This window comes from Xiphophorus couchianus, chromosome 21 (genome assembly GCF_001444195.1).
Source record: "Xiphophorus couchianus chromosome 21, X_couchianus-1.0, whole genome shotgun sequence".
Classification (NCBI taxonomy): domain Eukaryota; kingdom Metazoa; phylum Chordata; class Actinopteri; order Cyprinodontiformes; family Poeciliidae; genus Xiphophorus; species Xiphophorus couchianus.
In genome coordinates, this window is record NC_040248.1 from 1,623,518 (window position 1) to 1,643,942 (window position 20,425).

General features: G+C 41.8%; 2 protein-coding genes across 38 annotated transcripts in view; both read right to left on the minus strand.

Moving 5' to 3' along the window:
- LOC114136418 (NACHT, LRR and PYD domains-containing protein 3-like) overlaps positions 1-20,425 on the minus strand; it is a 476,176-nt gene that overhangs the window by 329,352 nt on the left and 126,399 nt on the right. The window lies entirely within an intron of this gene.
- Positions 2,186-20,425, minus strand: part of LOC114136423 (phospholipase D1-like) — a 39,131-nt gene continuing 20,891 nt past the window's right edge. For 2 of the 3 annotated variants that reach the window (XM_028004395.1, XM_028004396.1), the window contains exons 4-26: positions 19,914-20,056; positions 19,638-19,743; positions 19,499-19,564; positions 19,173-19,231; positions 18,601-18,693; positions 17,704-17,856; positions 16,653-16,802; positions 14,969-15,052; positions 13,507-13,588; positions 13,281-13,391; positions 13,028-13,210; positions 12,475-12,682; positions 9,955-10,083; positions 9,756-9,874; positions 9,521-9,634; positions 8,679-8,789; positions 8,240-8,328; positions 7,110-7,223; positions 6,980-7,029; positions 6,221-6,355; positions 5,994-6,147; positions 5,007-5,124; positions 4,138-4,362 (exon numbers count right to left, since the gene is read on the minus strand). In XM_028004395.1, coding sequence (XP_027860196.1) covers positions 4,138-4,362; positions 5,007-5,124; positions 5,994-6,147; positions 6,221-6,355; positions 6,980-7,029; positions 7,110-7,223; positions 8,240-8,328; positions 8,679-8,789; positions 9,521-9,634; positions 9,756-9,874; positions 9,955-10,083; positions 12,475-12,682; positions 13,028-13,210; positions 13,281-13,391; positions 13,507-13,588; positions 14,969-15,052; positions 16,653-16,802; positions 17,704-17,856; positions 18,601-18,693; positions 19,173-19,231; positions 19,499-19,564; positions 19,638-19,743; positions 19,914-20,056 — 2,796 coding nt within the window. Of the gene's footprint in view, positions 4,363-5,006; positions 5,125-5,993; positions 6,148-6,220; positions 6,356-6,979; positions 7,030-7,109; positions 7,224-8,239; positions 8,329-8,678; positions 8,790-9,520; positions 9,635-9,755; positions 9,875-9,954; positions 10,084-12,474; positions 12,683-13,027; positions 13,211-13,280; positions 13,392-13,506; positions 13,589-14,968; positions 15,053-16,652; positions 16,803-17,703; positions 17,857-18,600; positions 18,694-19,172; positions 19,232-19,498; positions 19,565-19,637; positions 19,744-19,913; positions 20,057-20,425 lie in introns of all 3 variants that reach the window. The other variant, XM_028004397.1, reaches the window with a different exon arrangement.

The window sequence follows — 20,425 nt, forward strand, 5'->3', positions numbered from 1 at the left end:
TCAACATTTCATTTCCCTTTGGGGTAAATAAAGTCATTTTGACCTGAACTGAGCTCCAGGTAACTGGTTTTATTGTTGCGATCAGAAGGTAACTTCAGGCCGAGGCCTTAATAAATAATATTAAATAACACAGAGCTTCAGTAATAACATTTTTCTTTTAGGTCCGTTTTCAGGATGAAGAAGATTTCAGGATGTTTTGCCACCAGTGCAGAGCTTGTTAGATTTTAGAAACTTTCTTTGGATCAACAGGCTGGTTTCCAGTAACCAGCCAGTCATGTGATCAACAGCCAGATGTTGCTACTGACGGAAATGACAAAGAAGAAAAGGAGAACAAGTACTAGGAGGATGATTGTTTTTGAAAATAATAACTTGTTATTCTAATGAATCTTCCATTAAACCACCAAAACGCCGCCATGATTTTTAATGACTTGTTGCTGATCAAGCTTATTCACGTCGTGTGATTTGAAATTTATTTCTTCTTAAATTACACAATGTCAAAATTGTTTTTTGACATCAGCAGAAAATAGAGGAAGTTTTGCTCATATTGACTAGAAGCCATTGTTCCCACCATGCTGCAAGGCTAAAGGGACAGAGTTGATTAAAATCAGTTTTCTATCATAAATATGTCAGTTTTCAATAACAACCAGGAAAACTCAGACATCAGACTTCCTGGAAGGGATCAGCTTCAGGCAGAGACGTCATGTTCAGGCAGGTAGAAGCAGCTTCCCAAACAAAACCAAACCAAAGGAGAGTCTGTGTTTCACCTGGAGATCAGACCAGGAGAGACATGACACCTGAACGCACCGCCGTGATGCCTTCACTGCAGTCTGCTGCTGGAGTTCATCAGATCTGATCATCTCCTCTACGGTTGACCAACCGGCCTGCTGACACCACTGTTTATGTTCTTTTGGCTCCACCTAGAGGCAGAGCTGAAAACTGCAGTCAGTAATTCAGCGAATGAAGGAGTGAACAGCTGCTATTAGGAGAAATAAACCATAAAAACTGGTTTATAAACTGTTTATAAAAGACTCGTTCATCCATTTTCTAACACCTTCGTCCCCTAATGAGGTCAAGAGGAGCTGCTGCCTCTCCAGCTAACGTTCCGGGCGAGAGGCGGGGTCATCCTAGGGGTCACCAGTCTGTCGCAGGGAAACACAGAGACAGACGGGACAAACAACCATGCACACACACACACTCCTAGGGAGAAGTTAAAGAGACCAATTAACATGACAGTCATGCTTTGGACTGTGGGAAGAAGCCGGAGAACCGGAGAGAACCCGGCGCCATGCACAGGGAGAAAATGCAAACTCCGGGCCGGGAATCGAACCCAGGACCTTCTTGCTGCAAGGCAACAGTGCTACCAACTGTACCACTGTGCAGCCGACTTGTGTCTTTTATCAACACACAAAAATTCTGCAACCACAGAAAAAACATTTTAAAACTTCAGGACAAAATGCTGAAACGTCAGGAAACAATAATGCAAATAAATAAATGAATAAATAAAAAATACAGAAAATAAAGGAGCCAACTTCTGAAAAATGCTGTTGCAGTTTCAGGAGAAAATGCTGCAACCGCAGAACAAATTGCTGCAACTTGGGGGAATTGCTGCATTTTCTGATAGAAATGCTGAAACTGCAAGAAATGAAAGCAAAAGTGGAAAACGTCGTAAATAGCTAAAACAAGTTTAATACTTTATGAACTCGTTCCATAAAGTCCTCCAGACCAGTAGGGGGAGTCAAACGCCAGATCATTTGGGACCAGACAGAATTTAATAGTTTTATGATGTCCAGAAGGAAGCTGGAGGAGTTTTACTTTGTCTTTTACGTTATAGAACAGTAGCAGATTTACGAAACCATTACCTACGCATGACTCCCCCTGGTGGTCTGGAGGACTTCTGTTTTGTTTCAAGGAAGTTTGCAGGATTTCATATTTTTTGTTTTTGCTACTTGTGGCATTTCCTTCTGCTTTTATTTCCTCCATTTGCAGCATTTTTCTGCTGCATTTGTTTCTTGTGTTTGCAGATTTCTGCCACCATAACCTGAACCAGTCAAAGTCATGATTTACCAACCTGGACGGTTTAGATCATTTTTTACCTCCAGAATTTAATCAGTCACCTGAAAACTACATTTATGCTCCTTAGATGTTGAGAATGGAGTCAAGAAAAGAAGAAAAAATGCAAGAAATCTTCATTTTAATGCCATCAACCCTTCATTTATTCATTTACTGAGTCCAATGTTTCACCAGAGCAACATGACGGGACACTGAAGAGCAAGAAAACAACAGTCTGTGCAAATAGTGCATAATTTCCATAGAGAAACAGGCAGAAGAGAGAAAAACCAGACGGTCAGTTTCAGAGCCACTGCAGCTGGAAACAGAAAACCTCTGCTCAGTTTGTGCAAAGCTGCAAAAAGTCTTGATATGACAGAAAAAACCACCAACTGGAGGTAGAAACAGAGAGGCAGCCTGATGGCTTCAGGGAAAGCTCTCAGGGTCATGCTGAGGTCAGCTGGAGGTCATGGCAACAGGCTGGGGTCAAGCTGGCGGCGACTCGGGTCGCGGCTCCATGCAGATAAACGCCACAGAACATTTACGTTACAGTTTAACCTGCAAAAACCGCAGCTGCTTATAAACAAAGGCCACTAGAGGGCAGCAAAAACAAACCAAACACTCAAATTTAAGAAAATAAATCTTGAATTTATTTAGACCTGAAGAGAAAATATTCCGCATGAGAATGTTACTTCATATGTAAAATCTTTTTATTGCATATATTTATGTTGATACAATTTATTATTTAATTTACCGTTTTATTATTGGATGTTGCAGCAAATTTTTGCTCAATATTTACATTTTAAACGTATAGTTGAATGATAGTCTGTTTATGTCTGCGCCCAGTAAGGATAATACTTATGTTTAAAAAATAACAAAGTAGGAAGAAACTAAGGTTAAATTAAAATTGAATATAAAGGAAAATGTTTGTCTTAATTTAAATAAATTGGAAACAAAATGTTTCCTGATTTTTTTAGGGTTTTTTTCTTTCAGAATTGTTTTTTGTATTTTGTTATTTTTTTATTTCAAATTTTCAGATTTAGGCAATTTCAACCCAGTTACAGATTTATTGTCTCAAATATTAGTTTTCCAGATTCAAACCTGTGAAATGATGCAGTAGAAAGTTGCACAATTAGTTAAAATTTAAAAAAAAAAAACTAAAAAAATTAATTGACACCCAAATACCTCCAAAAATAAGACAAAATAAATAAATAAAATCTTCAACAGAATCACATTAAATGTTAATATTTCAGATTTTTAGTGATTTTAGCTCATTCTGCTGCCCCCTAGCGGCCAAACAGTGACTGTACAAACCAATAAAACCATTTAATACATCAGTTTTAAGAGTCGTGGTAACAGCACCGGACTCTTCATGCAGCACAACAACAGTTTGTTAGTCTGAGAGGCAAAGTGTTGGTTTATTTTGAGAAGAAAAGCTATAAAGTGATTTAATGTGAGATAAAGTTTGTAAAACGATTTCTGCCCAGAAGAAAAGCGTCACAGTAAACGGAGGAATCAGGAAGTGGAGCGACTCTGACGCCGGGCTTCCAGGGGTTTTGGCACTTTAACAGAATTATGATCAGATTTCTGCCGTTTTTATCCGTTAGTGTTGAGCTGCGTTTCCCAGCCCTGGATGTTGCATAGTGTTCGCAGGAGCAGAGCTGCACAGTCAGTATCCTACCAGGAAGTGGGTTTTCAGGCACCGCTGAGCGAAACGCTGGTTGAGTTTCAACCCAATCAGATCCAATGATCAGAGGAAACCGGTAGATGTGACTGGAGACATGAAACCTGCGGCAGGCTGAGGACGTTGGAGAGTTTTTGGCTGTTTGGACGAATCGGGCCGGTTCCTGGTCCTTCCTGGAGACGTTTATTGGAGTTTCATTTCCAGAGCAGCAGCAGGTTTTGGAGACGATGCTGTAGTGTTTGCTGCTTTGGCCCGGGTCCAGGCTTGCAGGTTGATTCTGTCTTTGGCACAGCAGCTGCTTCCGTCAGACTGGACCTCAGGCGGGTCGCCCCGCCGTCATTGGACTCAACCAGAACCACAGAACGTTGTCCTGAGCAGAAGGAACGGCTCCCGGTCCGACATGGCGGTCAGGTCCAGACCTCCATGGGGACCATGGCCTCCTTGCAGCCGATGGGCGGCAGCAGGTTCTGTTCGCTCAAGAACTGGAGCGGGAACTGGACCAGGAAGCCGCGGATCTTCTTCAGCTCCTCCTGGGCGCGGGCCGGGTCGTCTCGGGCCAGGCCGGGTTTGGCCAGGAAGCCCTCCAGCTCCGAGATGTTCCGCACGTCGCTGGACGGCAGGCAGCGGAAAACCTGCAGCAGGCGGAGAGAAAGGTCAGAGCGGCAGAGAGGAGGGGTCCGTTACCAAGGAAACACCGGTACCGGCCCGCTACCAAGGAAACACCGGTACCGATACTTTTTATCATTTAGGTCTGATTTAACAACAAATTTCTGACTTTTAGGAGTTTTTATGGTTTTTCCTTTGAATTATTTTGTTAAAACTTTTAGTTCTAATTGCCCAAAAAACCCCAAAACTTAATAACCAATTTATATTATAAACATACGGAAGACGATTAGTGCCACTGGAAAAAAAGGATTCTAACATTTCAGCTCAGAAGATTAAAGTCTGAGAAAAAAAATGAAGGAAAAAGTTGAGATTCTGAGAAAAGAAATGCTGAAGAAAAAAATCTGAGTAAGAAACCAAAAAATAAAAAGTAATAATAATTCTGAGGAAAAAAAAAAAAAGAAGTACAAATTATGAGAATGAAGCCAAAAATTTAAAATAAAAAAAAAATTCTGAGTTTCTCTCATATGAAATGTTTAATAACTCATAATCTGACTCATGTTGGGTTTCCAGGAAACATCAACATCATTTAAAGCTAAAAAACTCCAGTTAAAACCCCAAAACCTGAAACTGGTCGTGTGACTCTGCATGGTTGCCGTAGCGACAGCCCCACCTTCTGGTAGATGGAGGCGTTGCGGGCGCAGGTGGCCATCCAGGTCTCCTTGTAGAAAAGTTCGCTGATGGGATCAGAAACGTTGATGGACGGATCGGTGTTGGCGCCGAGGATCATCCTGGAGAAGACCAGACAGGAAGTTCAGACACGGAGGAACATCATCAGACAGGAAGTTCAGACACGGAGGAACATCATCAGACAGGAAGTTCAGACAGGAAGGAACATCATCAGACAGGAAGTTCAGACAGGAAGGAACATCATCAGACAGGAAGTTCAGACAGGAAGGAACATCATCAGACAGGAAGTTCAGACACGGAGGAACATCATCAGACAGGAAGTTCAGACACGAAGGAACATCATCAGACAGGAAGTTCAGACAGGAAGGAACATCATCAGACAGGAAGTTCAGACACGGAGGAACATCATCAGATAGGAAGTTCAGACACGGAGGAACATCATCAGACAGGAAGTTCAGACAGGAAGGAACATCATCAGACAGGAAGTTCAGACAGGAAGGAACATCATCAGACAGGAAGTTCAGACACGGAGGAACATCATCAGACAGGAAGTTCAGACACGAAGGAACATCATCAGACAGGAAGTTCAGACAGGAAGGAACATCATCAGACAGGAAGTTCAGACACGAAGGAACATCATCAGACAGGAAGTTCAGACAGGAAGTCACCGTGGGATTATAAACATATCCGCAGAATAAAGTCAGAATATTACAAAAACTAAATATCCGATAGTTTTAAAGAACTAATCTGAGCAGCTCAGTTTGTTTCTTTCTTCCACTCAGTTTTTTACCAGCTCAGCTCACCTGGTTGGACCCAAATCCTCTAAACTCAGAAAAGAAATAAAATGGGATCACAGAGTGAATATTTCCTCTCTGAATAATTGGCGCATTGTGGAGCTGAACTGTGGAAGTTGAAAAACTGATGGTTGTGGTTTCCAGCGGATGGGAATTTTCCCCAGAGACGTTCGGACCTGAAGCACTCGAGGCGCAGCTGCAGGGCGAACTTCCCGGCCCGGTACGGCTGCCCGTCCATGACGGCGTCCACCGTCTCCGAGTCCTCCACGATGACGGCCACCTCGCTGTCCCGCTTCCCCAGCATGCTGCGGTCGTTGATGTTGGCGGAACCTGCAGACAAACCGGATCCGGCTGAGTTTGGCGCCTCCTGCGAGGCGGCGGCGCCCGGCGGGAGAGGCCTCACCGATGATGACGGTGTTGTCGTCGGCGATCAGCATCTTGCTGTGGACATAGATGAGCTCGGTGACCAGCGTCCCCTCCAGGTCGGCGTGCGTCCGCAGGCCGGTGAACGAGATGAAGTTCATCCACTGGTCCCCCACTGCAAACACGACAGACCCAAGTCACGCCGGAACCGCCAGGTCAGACGGAACCGGAGTCAAACGTTTGTGCAGCAAAACATTTCTTTTTATTTCAATTATTTTAAAACTGTTCAAAGTTTCCTGAGGTCATGAAAGGTCAACCATCATGACCTCCTTCTTCGTATCTAACAAATTTGGTGTCAATCAACTCGGCTACATTTTTTGTTTGTGCTGCTTTTATTTTGAAGATATTAATGAAAGGTTAAAGGTCAAAAGGTTAACAGGCATTACTCAGATCAAACAAAATTGGCGTCAAATTAAAAAATTAGTTTGTGCTACTTTTACTTTGCCCAGTAAATATTTCTATTTGTGCCGAAATCATTTTAAAAATATGACTGAAAAAGTTTCCAGAGGTCAGAGGTCAACATCTCCTCACATTTACAAAATCTAAAAAGTTTGGCGTCAAACAACTCCGTTGGTGCAGCAATAATTTTTTATTTCTGCTGTTTCTGCTTTGAAGATATCGAGGATGACCTCTGACCCCTGCAAACTTCTTCATTAATATCTTTAAAACATGGCAGCAGCGCCGAGGTCGAACCAGACGGCGTCAGATTCCCGCCATGATCCTAAACGCGGCGCCTTACTCTCGGCTCTCAGCTGGGAAATGATGGAGTGCTCTCCTTTGTTCATGGTCCTGCGGACAGAAGAGCAACAGAGATGAGGATGACGATGATGATGGCGAGCAGCAGGCGGATCCGCCAGGCGCCGCCTCACCTGTAGTTGAAGTGCATCACCGCCTGGATGGCGCTGCCGCCCCCCGTGTTGATGTCGCCCTCGAAGCCCGGCAGCAGAGGCGTCACCACGTAGACGCGGTACTTCGTTCCCTCCCTGCATCGACAACGGCGAAACGTTACCAACACATCGCCGCCATCTTGTTTTTATTACATCATTTCCTGCATTTATTGTGATAAATGGCAAGAATTAATCACAATAAATGTTATTGTTGTCACAATAAATTCCTATTGATGATGTTTAAATCCCCCAAACTGCCTCATTATTGGAATCGATTCAATAAAAGCATAAAAAATACCAATAAAAGGGAAAATATTCAGTTTCTGTGAGCATTTAGTGAAACAAATCACAATTATTGATGTTTCACAGAGGGAATGTTTTAAAGTATTATTTGTGTTTGTAGAAGCATAAAAACCTACAAAATGTGAGTTTTGGGTAACAGGATCTTTAACTCTTCAGTTTCCACCAGATTCATCAGGTTTTACCAAGTCAAATTTAAGACTTTTTGAACTGAAATTTAGACAGAAAAGACTCTAAATATATTTACAGAGAATAGTTGTAAACAGATCCGGCTGTAAACAATCGAGCGTTTCTAAACCTGAGACGTTTCTGGAGTCACTTTGATTTCCTGTGATTTTTGTTTATTTGTTTTAGGATAAATTATGAAATTTTGTTATTGTTCTAATTCTTGAATATTTACACTGATATTAATTGTGGTAATGTTTGTTAATGTGCATTGTCCTAATCAAATAAATTAAATTCTTTTTTTTAAATGAATAAGTAAATAAAAATAATCAGATAATTTTCTGTAACTTTAGTGAAACTCAGAACAGAAACTGAAGAGATTAAAACACCTGATCAACACTTTCATCACTCTGACGCCTTTAACTTCCACTCTGTTCACACACTGACAGCCTGTAAATAACCCAGCTGTGTGTGTGTGTGTGTGTGTGTGTGTGTGTGTGTGTGTGTGTGTGTCACTGCGTTTCCTTCACCAGGATGTGAAACAGTGACAGGCTCTGTCAGCGGTGGGATGAGCCTGAACACACAGCAGCAACACGTCTGTGTGCAATCCGAGTCATAAAGGGTCATAAAGGGTCATGACCTCTGACCTGTAAGCCTTCATGATGCGCTGCGCTATCGTGTCGCCGATCTTGTTGTAAACCAGCTTGTTGTCTGAGCAGCTGATGAAGAACTGATTCTGGAAGAACAGAAAAGGGAAACGGATCAGAAAAAGTTCATATTTTATATTCACAGCCTGCATCATTTACCAGTAATAATAAAGAAAAAAACGATTTTAAAAGTAAGAATCCACTACAGGATGAATTTAATCAGGAAATCTGAGTTAAACTCACAACTCTCCACTAGCTTTAGCATCACAAGGCTGGTTACAGTCCATGCTAAAGGCCAAAGGTCATGATAACAAATGATTCTGGATGATAAAATGTCCAAGGAGTTATTCAATAATATTGTTGATTTTCAAGTAATAATATATATATTTTATATAATGGCATAATAATGCAAGAATACCATCTCAGAAATTAATAATACCTCGATGTAAATGAAGTGCTGGCTGTTCTCGATGGCGTGGACGTAAGCGTTGTGGATGGACTCCTCGTGGTATTTGATGCCAGCTGACCAGTCGGAGGCCGAGCGAAGGATCTGAGGAGAGACAGATTTCACTGAGAGGAGGACGGATCCGTTTTCATACTCGGTTCTGCTGGAACCAGAACTCCATCATCTGCTCCACCTCCAGCTGCTGTGGTTCTGACCCAAACCAACCTGTTCCCCTCCTGGCCTGTGGGGGCGCTGCACCAAGAACCACTGAAGGAAACGACACAAAAACCTCTGAAGACACTGAGAGCAACTTCCTTCTTCACCAGATGGAAACAAGAAGGAGGCGTCAGATTTTTCTCTTTAGTCTTTGGCTGAAGACCAGGAGCCATTTCTGCTGCTAGCGCTAGGCTAGCACGTTAGCTTTGGTTGTTTTTACCCAGAATGCCCTGTGCTGTAGTCCACTTCCTGCTTTTGGAGCAAAAGAGACTTGTCTTTTTCAGGAAGCTCTAATCTTCTGTTCCATTTCTAGTAAAATGTGACATTTTGGATCCTGATTTCTTTAAAAACATCAAACCACCAAACAAACCTACAGCTACACTTCAAACTGTTCAAACCCACAGAGACTTTAAGCTATTTTTATTTCTCCCATTCTTCCTTTAAGCTGTTAACCAATTACAGAAGTCTCATCTTTACTGTAAGTTATTTTTTTAGAGTTAAAACAAGAAGAAAAGCAACCAGTAACTGTAATCACTAATGTTTAGGCCACTGTACATGTTTAATGAAACTAAATCAACTTAATTACATCACAGCAAACATCATAAAAACTGCATGCTAACCTGCACTTTAGCGGTGGTGCAGTTGGGGACTTGGTATCGAAGCTCTCCGGCTGTGAGGTGCGACTTGGGCAGCAGGTAAGGAAACGACAGAGAGCGGTACTTTGGCTTCATCAGCTAGCAGAGGAGAAACCAGGAAGACAAATACAGCGCAGATGTATCCAGATGTTTTTAAATTTAGCATCAAAACGTTGAAATCAATGACACCACTGTCTCTGCAGATGCTAACAGCGCTAACCTTGGTGAAGTTCCACCGCTGGATGAAATGCCGAGCCACGTCTCGCGCTGCCTTCCCATGGACGACTGACGCGATGTCGTGCCAAGGCATTCTGGGAGTTTTATGTCTGTCTATGAAATCTAAAACAGACGAAAATGGGAAAATAAGCAAAACACAGAGGATGAGTCCAGTTGGAACGGAGATGTCAGAGGAAGCGCACCATCGAAAGGCTTGTCCAGCTGAATCCAGTCCTTGTGCACGAAGTTGCAGTAATCCTTCCCGTGCCAGAACCGGGTGTCTCCAAACAGATCCCCGACGCCCGTATGAAGACTTTGCACCGAGCGGCTCCCTGGAACAAAGATATATGGAAATATAGATATTTAATAAACAGTTCTGTTTGCCAGAACGAATAAAAGAACTACAAACTCTCCAATGGTTCATTTTCAGAATTATAAAACAAGAGTAAAGAAAACCTTCAACCAGCTTCAAAAACAACTTATGAGTTATTCTGTGTGTGTGGATATAAAACATACAAACATCAAACCAACAACCAGGAAAACAAACTTCAAAAACTCCAAGCTTGGACATTTCATGTTCCAGAAAACTGAATTTCATTAATAACCACAACAAATATCAGGCAGATAACTGCAGTTAGAAAACAAACAATAGAATAAATGTTGATTTAAAATTCAGTTTCACCCTGAAAATTACATTAAAAGTTTGCAGAAATGTAATAAGTTGAGCTCTGCTTCTCCCTGGTGACTAAAGCTTGAAATCATCTTCATGTTCAGAGTCTTTACAGCGAGAAAAACGATGTTTGGAGAAAAACTGGAGCAAGAACATGAAAAAAATCACATAAATCAAACATGCAAAAATAAAAAAAATGCATGTTTTACCTAATAATGACTTAATGTACAGTTTAAAATATAAACCTTTTGTTTTTGTTGGGCAGAAGGAAAAATAAAATAGCTACTAAACTTCAGAAATAAATATTTGTGTTTATTCAGTTAAATAAACACAGAAAGAGAAACAGGAGAATCTGAACTTTCTTTTCTTATTATTACTGATAAATTAACACGTTATTAATAACTATTTATATGATTGATCTTTTACATCTGTATTTGTAAAAATAAAAAATATCTGTCCAAGAAATGAAAACTACTGAAGAGTAAAAACGGTAAAAAATCTACTCAAGTCCTGAGGAACAGATCAAATTACCAATAATTTACAATAAATTATAAAATTATAATGTTTTATAATCCATTATAATTTTATTTACCTGAAAAAGAGAAACGGTTTCTCTGAGTTGAGAAAAATCATCACAGATTCTGTTTTTAAAAACAAAGATCAACCTTTGACCCAGAGGACCAAAGGTTGTCGAGTGAAGGTCAAATCCACAGCAGTGCATGCTGGGAAACGGGGTCAGGTGGCCGTCGTGCCGGGACTCACCGGCCTGGCCGAGCGGCGGCGGCGGCGCCGCCCGCAGCTCCAGCAGCCGACTGGGAATCAGAGTCTGCTGGCTGTTGATGCTGGACGACCAACCTGAACAAACCGGCCGCAGCGGAAACGTCAGCAACCAGCAACGCAACGCAGCAACCAGCCGCTGCAACGCAACGCAGCAACATCCTGCTAACCAATCCTCACCCACTTTATATTTCTACATCAGTGGAGTCCAAACATTTTATCCGTCGGGCCAAAAATGTTTCAGTTTTTAATTTAATTAACGGAAAAAAAATTTTTTTTAAGACATTTGTGTCTTTATTGCTTCAATAATATAACAAATAGTCAATATTCCAATAAAACAAATTAGTCTAAATTTAGTAGAAAATGAATCTGCAGAATATAAACAGCGTCTCGCACAGTTACCGTTTCATTTTCCAAAACCTTATTGGGTTTTTTTCCCCAACAAACGTTGAGCAACGTAAAGTTTTATCAATGAAACAGAAACATTTTCAAAACAACAACTTTGTCTTGTCGCTAAATAAACAAAAATACAAATATCTCATCTATAAAAATCTCAAATTAATTGTGAATTCTCTCCTGGACCAAAGGGCCAGATAAACTCACCCAGAGGGCCACAAATGGCCCTCAGACCACACTTTGGACAACCATTCCTCTGAAATGGTCGGTACAAATCGTTTTATAATTTTATTTACCTGATTTGGGGAAAAAAATCCAAAGAAACATTTCTGAAAACTTATTAAGTCTAGAAAATGATGAAAACCTTTTTTATTAAAAAGTTATGAGTTTGTTAACTTCAAAGGAAAATATTAATAAAATGGATCAAATATTTAATTTAAACAAAAATAACTAGAAGTTAATTTGATTATTTTCAGGGTTTTTAAACTTTTCTCACAAACCTTGCCAGCACTTTGGAGATAAAAACAATAAAATTGAACTAAAAAACAATTTAAATTCAGTTACAGGCTGTAATTTATTACTGGTACCAAGAATGTTTTATAGTATTTTACACTTTATTATTTTAATATTTTTTAATGTGTCTCTGAACATCTGACTGTTCTGAGACCAAAACAAAATTTAACAAAAAATATTAAATAAAATAGAGTGGATCAGAGTGGATCTGAATGGATCAGAGTGGATCTGAATGGATCAGAGTGGATCTGAATGGATCTGAATGGATCAGAGTGGATCTGAATGGATCCGAGTGGATCTGAATGGATCAGAGTGGATCTGAATGGATCAGAGTGGATCAGAGTGGATCAGAGTGTTTTGGACTCACTCTCCTCCTCCACGTCGCTGTCGCTGTCGGCGCGCGCCAGCCCGTGTTTCTGCAGGCGCTTCTTGATGCTCATCTTCGTCCTCCTCATCCTCCCCTGACTCTTCAGCTTGGGCTGATCTCTAGAGTCCATCACCGAGAAGACTTTGTTCAGGCCGCCGCCACCGGAGGGCGCCGCTGAGCTGGGCGCCGCTGAGCTGGAGGCGGCGGCCTGAAGACCGAGAACCGCAGGAGGAGTCAACAGTTTAAAACAAGAAACATTTGGTCTGATTTAAGATAAACAATGAAACAAAAGCTAAAAAATGCAACGTATGCAGAGACGTAACAGGACAATATTCAGGCAATACGAAGGTAATAATGACGTCCTTAAAGATCAATAAACTTTCATTTCTAATGAATATTTAACTCTGGAAGTGGAAGAAATTTAAATACCCAAAATAAATGTTTTTTAAAAGTTACTCCAGTAAATGTAACTGGTTTCTGCCCCACTCAGTTTGTGATCAGTTGGTCATATTTTAGATCATTTATCTATAATCGATCGATGATTTCTCCTGACCTGCTCCAGGTGTGAGAGCGTCACGCTGCCGATGTCGGTGAGCCGATGCTCCCGGTCGTCCCAGCGGCCGTACGCCAGGTCGATGCCGCCCACGAACGCCACCGACTGGTCGACCACCACGATCTTCTCGTGATGCGCCCACAGGTAGACGGCGGAGGAGACGTGGTCGGGGTGCCGCATCACCTGGGGAGAGACGGAGCGTCAGACAGGAAGCGGCGGCGCGGCGGCGACATCAGCAGGAAGCGGGTCGGACCTTGATGTTGGGGTGGAGGTGCAGCAGCGTCCGCTTGCTGTAGCCGGAGTTGATTCCCAGAGCCAGTTCCACCTCCTTGTAGAGCATCACGAAGATCCGAACGCCTTGTTGCTGCAACGGTTCAGTTTCACCGTTAAAACCGCGCCGCTGCTCTGAACGGCGGTCCGTTCGCTTCTCGCTTCTGAGTCCAGATGATCGGTTTGGATCGAAAGTGTGTGTCGCTCACCGCTTTGCGCTTCAGGATGCAGTCGAGACGCCACCGGTTTCCCTCGACGACCGGCCTCTTCAGGAAGATCTCTGGACTCAACCTGCAGCACGAAGCAGGAAACTGGATTAAGTTCTTCTGCTCACCTTCCTGTGTGATCCTGGTTCCACACATCCATTCTAATAATAATAGTTACTATAATAATAATAATAAAAGTTATTATTATAAATAAAGAAAACTACAAAATAAAGTTAAAATATTTAACCAAAGTAGAAAATTAGATACAACAAAGTAAGAAATTAAAACAAGGTGAGGTAAAATAATAAATAAAAATAAAATAAACTATTTCTAATCTTATTTTCCCTCGTCATTCATTGGTTCCCGTCTCTTATTTTTAATTTTCCTTTTATCTCCTAACTGTAAAACATGGCCGCTACGTTCAGCAGCAGCTGCGGCGTTTCTCTCTCCGCTAACGATGATCTGAACCTCTGAACCTCGGACCCGGCCGGGCAGAACCCGATCCGTCTGAAAACCGCCTGAACTCGCTCAACTCTGACAACAACGCAGCTCAACGCTCAGCAGGAGGAAGACTCTCCACCAGTCAGTGAGGAAGACTCTCCTCCAGTCAGTGAGGAAGACTCTCCACCAGTCAGTGAGGAAGACTCTCCTCCAGTCAGTGAGGAAGACTCTCCACCAGTCAGTGAGGAAGACTCTCCACCAGTCAGTGAGGAAGACTCTCCACCAGTCAGTGAGGAAGACTCTCCACCAGTCAGTGAGGAAGACTCTCCACCAGTCAGTGAGGAAGACTCTCCACCAGTCAGTGAGGAAGACTCTCCTCCACTCAGTGAGGAAGACTCTCCTCCACTCAGTGAGGAAGACTCTCCTCCACTCAGTGAGGAAGACTCTCCTCCACTCAGTGAGGAAGACTCTCCTCCACTCAGTGAGGAAGACTCTCCTCCACTCAGTGAGGAAGACTCTCCTCCACTCAGTGAGGAAGACTCTCCTCCAGTCAGTGAGGAAGACTCTCCTCCAGTCAGTGAGGAAGACTCTCCTCCACTCAGTGAGGAAGACTCTCCTCCACTCAGTGAGGAAGACTCTCCTCCACTCAGTGAGGAAGACTCTCCTCCAGTCAGTGAGGAAGACTCACCACCAGTCCGTGATGAAGACTCTCCTCCACTCAGTGAGGAAGACTCTCCTCCACTCAGTGAGGAAGACTCTCCTCCACTCAGTGAGGAAGACTCTCCTCCAGTCAGTGAGGAAGACTCTCCTCCAGTCAGTGAGGAAGACTCTCCTCCAGTCAGTGAGGAAGACTCTCCTCCAGTCAGTGAGGAAGACTCTCCTCCACTCAGTGAGGAAGACTCTCCTCCACTCAGTGAGGAAGACTCTCCTCCACTCAGTGAGGAAGACTCTCCTCCACTCAGTGAGGAAGACTCTCCTCCACTCAGTGAGGAAGACTCTCCTCCAGTCAGTGAGGAAGACTCACCACCAGTCCGTGATGAAGATCTCCTCCTTGGCCTCCTCCAGAGCGTTCGCCACGTCCTCCATGTAGGTTTTTCCGTTCACATACCTGCAGGAGACGAAGCAAATGTTCAGATGATGATGTCACTGCTTTGTCAGCTTCTGATTGGTTCGTTCAGAATAAGTAAGGAACACCAGAGGAGACAGAATCATTAAGCTCAGTTAAATCAGGCCTGATAGGCTGAGAGGAAACTCAGGAAGGAAGAACCCACTAACCTGATGAAGCTACACTGAAAAAAATCAAAACCTTACCAGGAATTTTAGTCTAATTTCTAGTGCAAAAATATGACAGTGTTTTAGAGACATTGTAGACAGAAAGTAATAAATAGGAGGAATCATTTTCCACCAAAGAATCTCTAAAAGATTTGAAAAGTTGAAAAGATGATAGAAAAAAATAAACATGTGAGACTAATCTCAGAAATGTTGTAGGAAAATAAAAAAAATCAAGGAAATTTCTGAGTTTGAAAAGTCAAACATTTTGAGAATCATCAGAAATCATCTGGAAAAAAAATTTAAAAACGAGGAAATGTTTGAAAAGAGAAAAATTACTAGAAAAACTCGGAAATTTTGAGATTAATCTCAGAAATTTTCTGGAAAAAACAAAAACACAAAAAATGTTAAATTAGCATTTTAAACTGAGCAACATTTTCATTTCAAAAACCAATTTTTGCAGCTAAATTACTGAATAAATTGACATATGAGCTCAACAAAAAATTTATTTATTGTTTTAGCTTAAAGTTGCTTTGTAATCCGTTGTTGCTGCTTGTGCGTCAGACTTACGGGTGTACCAGAAACAACTGAATTAAAAGGTTCTGCTCAGAACCTTTGTTTAAAAAAAATAATTTAAAAAAGTGATTAATTAAATCAACATGTACAACACATTAAAATCAACATAATTAATGAATCAAAGCTGAATGTGTTAAAGTTCTGGAGCCATTATTTTTATAAAGTTTATGTAAATATCTGGTATAAAACTCTGTTTTCAACTTGTTGGTCATGTGCAGGAACATTAAGCTTTAACTAACCAACCATCACACACACACACACACACACACACAAACACACACACACACACACACACACGCAGCCTGGTGTGTCTGACAGCCGGTATAGAGTTGCCCTCAGGTGGACAGGTGAGGAGCCGCTGAGTGTCACTTTCCCTCTCTTTGTGTCGGGTTACAACAGAAAGAATCTCCACTGACAAGATGCATCCTTTAAACCCAACATTAACTTTCATCTCTGCATGTTAAAAACAGAAAATAACCCCTCAGAAACATTTCTAAAGTTTGATTTGTACTTTTCTACGGACATGGACTCAGCTTTAGATCTAAAACTGGGACGATTTCCTTAAAAATGTAGAACCTGAAGAGGTGAAAACAGACTCTGCCATCTGGACCAGATCTCGTCTAGACTTCTCCTCCCCGACAAACTGCATCAGTTTACAGCAGGCCGACTCGCCTCCAGTTCATCCAGCAGATAAAAAATAAATCCAGCCTGGATTTACTTCATTTCTGAGATCCACATAAACGGTAACGAACCAAAGTCCGAATCCATGCAGTTAGAATTTATTATGATCCTTTAAGTGATAATAAAAAATAAATCTGAATCATGCAGTTATTTTTACAGTGAAAGCTGGTTGTCACGGTTACCATTTGGCAGGGATGTTCTCCTCCTGTCTGGCGAAGGATCCGAAGCGGTGGTCCGTGAGGAAGGCGGCGCCGTACTTCCGGGAGAAGACTTCGATGGCCTGGCCCCACCAGCGGGCGTGTCTGTAGCTGGAGCACTTCAGCACCAACGACCTGAACAGAACCGCACAGAACCAGTTCTGTTCAGAACCGCACAGAACGGGCCAACTCAGAACCGACAGGGGGACTGGTGGGAGTAACGGCATATGTACGGTTCCTTTGTTTTAAATCACAGAGTTGATTTGTTTTTTTGTTGCGTTTCAAATTAGACAAAAAAGAGAAAAACAGATTTATCTATTTTTGTTTAGTAGCCGTGTTTCTGTCAGCAATTTTTTATTTTATGCATTTTGTAATATCGCATTAGGAAAGGTTGATGGAAACAGAAAAAAATTACAGAATTAAATTACCTTAAGTTGGTGTAAAAATGCTCCTTATATCAAATAACACTTAAAAAAATTTACTTCCTAATTCAACACTTTAAAATCCGTCTCTTTAAGAAACTCTGCCTCTCTCTGAAGCTCCGCCTTCAGGAAGTCATCACAACATGGCTCCTCTATTAGCCCTTCAGCAACGTTTTTAGCAGCTCCACAAGATGTTTGCTAATGGCTGCTGGCTAGTCTGAAGGAGCAGAGTGGAGGAGGAGACGCGCCCTGAAGGCGGGGCTAGGTCCACCCACACGTTTTAAACAGATGAATGGTTGCCATGGAGATGAAAGCAAAACTCCTGGTATGTTTATGATGAGGGAATAACATTAAAACATAATAAAGCTTTAAAAAGTAAATTTTACATAATAGAAGGTGGAGAGAAATTTGTTGAATAGGTTTTGACGTTAACTTCCTGTGCCTTACCAGAGGCACCAAACTCAGAGGATTCCCTCCATTTACCTGCGATGTTTGGTCCATGCTAGTTTGCAAATTCTGCTTCTTGTTTGTTACAGCAATGTGTGGAGTCAACGTCTGATGAAATGGCATTTGTTTTGCTCAGCAGACGGTTTCAAAAGAAAAAGTTCAGGAACCTGGACAGGCTGTTGATGCGGAGGCCATGTTTGGTTTCTGTCTCTTTGGAGTCCAACTTGACGCTGAACTCTTTGTCAAACAGCATCACGAAGGAGATGGCACCGGAGTCTGGCTTCATGTACATGAGGAAAGAGTCTTTCACCACCAGCCAGCTGCACACACAGAAACATCAAGCAACACGCAACGTTAGGAATAAACTCCAGTTCTCTGATTCATGACAATATTTATCAGACCGAAACAAATAAAACTCATTATGCTCCATTTTATCACAGGGAAATGTGTATTTTTCCAAACTTCACTATTGTGTTGCAGCAGAAAATGTGTGAGCATTTGTGTGTGAATGAGTTGGGACTAAGATCACAGCCCTGAGGATCTCCACTGAGGTTCCACTCTGACTCTTTATGGTCTGTTTGTAAGGAGGTTTGTTTCTGGTGTTAGTTTAGCAGCTAGCTAACAGTTTTTGAGCTTGTTTACAACTTTATGAGGGATTATTGTCCTAAACAGAACAGAAAGAAAAAGCTCTGACATGCAAAGTCGACCTTTATGTAACAGCTTTTAATAATCTCCAGGTATGCAGTCCATAAAGAGTTTTTAACTCTTCAAAATGTATTTTAAATGTATTTTTGTCGAGTGGAAAGTTATTTTCCAACACCTTGCAGGATCCTAGCATGTCAGACTTTCTGTTTGGTGGTATTATTATACCAGGAACTGTTTATTACTGTTTGTCATCTGCAGCTCTGGTTACTTAATAAAATCAGTTTCCCGTCTTTGTGTGAACAAAACAAACAACAAGCTGAAAGGAGATGAAAGGAGATGGACTCATGCTGAGGCTTGTTAAATAATCTGCAGATATTTCAGTCAGTTCTGTTGACAGTTTGGTTCTGTGTGGTTCTGACCGTTTGGACCAGTGGTAGCAGATCTTACTGCGCCCGCAGCAGTTCAGGCCGGGGAATCGATGGCCGCCAGAACGTTTCTGCACCATTCCTTCCCTGGAGAATCAGAAAACAAAACTTCTTAAAAATAATTCAATACGTTTAGATTTTATTTTAATTAATTTAATCTTCACTTTTTATAGTGCAATTCTTTACCAGCTGGCTCAGTCCAAGTAAATTCACCATTATTCATTAGTTTTTATGAAAAGTGGGAAATAAGCAGCAAACTAAACTAAAAGCCCAGACATTTCTTCATAAAATCATAAATCTGAGTTTTCACAACAGGAAACATGGAGGAAAATTTATTCTCCAATGAAAAAATAAATAAATTGAAACAGTTTTTCTAAAGACAATAATAACAAAGAAACATAAATGAGTCATTTTACAAACTTTTCACTTCTATTGTTTAGTTTTTTGAAATCAATAAAACAAAGTCTCAAAGTAATGTTGGGATTGTTTTAAATAAGATATTTTAGTTAGAAATATTAAATTACGACCTAATAACTGTAAACGTCTTTTTAAAACAGCAAACTTACAATCCTTTGGGACCTAAATCATGAATGAAGGAAAGCTGGCTGACGTCTATGAACTCCATCTGACAAAATAACAAGAAATAAATTAATTAAACCTTAAAGAAATGTTTTTATTTCAAGTTAAAGCAGCACAAACATATTTTAGGCTGAAACTGAAGAACATACTGAAAGTTTAATGAGATCTAAGCAAGCAGAATAAATGTTATTTTAACTCAAAGTTTCTGCAGATCAGAGTTAAATATGAGTGTAAGAAAATATTTTCACAACAAATTTATCCTGAAGCTGCAAAACCTTTAACAAACACTGAGTTTATTAAGGTGTTGTCCCACCGTGGCGTGGCAGCTCCTGTACATCGGCATCTGCAGCAGGTTGTTCAGGTAATCCTCAAGTTGTTTCTGGAACAAAAACACGGATCAACAAAAGCTCAAAACACGAGCGACCGGATGAAACCAGAGTGGCGAGGAGAACCTTGCGGCTGGAAATGCTTCCGCTTTGGTTCTTCACTTCTTCTCTGGGGAGGACGGGGATCTGCGCCTTCTCCAACTTCATCGTCGTTCTTCTCCTGATCGAGTTACTGCAGAAACAGAGGCGTCACGTCAGCCAGCAGGTTGCCGGTTGCCTGTTCCAGCAGGTTGCTGGTTGCCTGTTCCAGCAGGTTGCTGGTTGCCTGTTCCAGCAGGTTGCCGGTTGCCTGTTCCAGCAGGTTGCCGGTTGCCTGTTGCAGCAGGTTGCTGGTTGCCTTACCCTCGTGCCGGCAGGTGGAGCCGCCTCAGCGCCTTGTAGGCCCTCAGGTCCCTGTGAAGCTCCACGAAGTGTTTCTCCTTCTTCTTCACCTCCCAGGTGAACTCGCCGTGTTTCAGCTCGATCTTATACATGGCCGGCGTCGACTGCAACAACACCAACCGGGTCAGTTCGCTCCGAGTTTCTCACGCCGCTTCGGAAACTTTAACCAAACTTTAGTTCACATTTCACCGTCAGTTCGCTCCGTGAGGGAAAATGACGTCCAGAGTTAATGTAACGTTTTAACAGCCAGAACGTTTTTCTACGTTTGGTTATTTTAACTTTGGATCAGATTTTTTCAGGGTTTTATTGGCTCTTCATTCATTCTTGCTGCTGCCAGTTTCCCCTGAACCAAACTGTGGCACGGGGGCCATTTGGGCCCTTGGAACAATTTTGTGCGGCTCCTGACTGCAGTTCAACAATACAGCTGCAAATCTGGGAACTTTTGATCTTTTTTAGGACGAGACGTTCAGGGA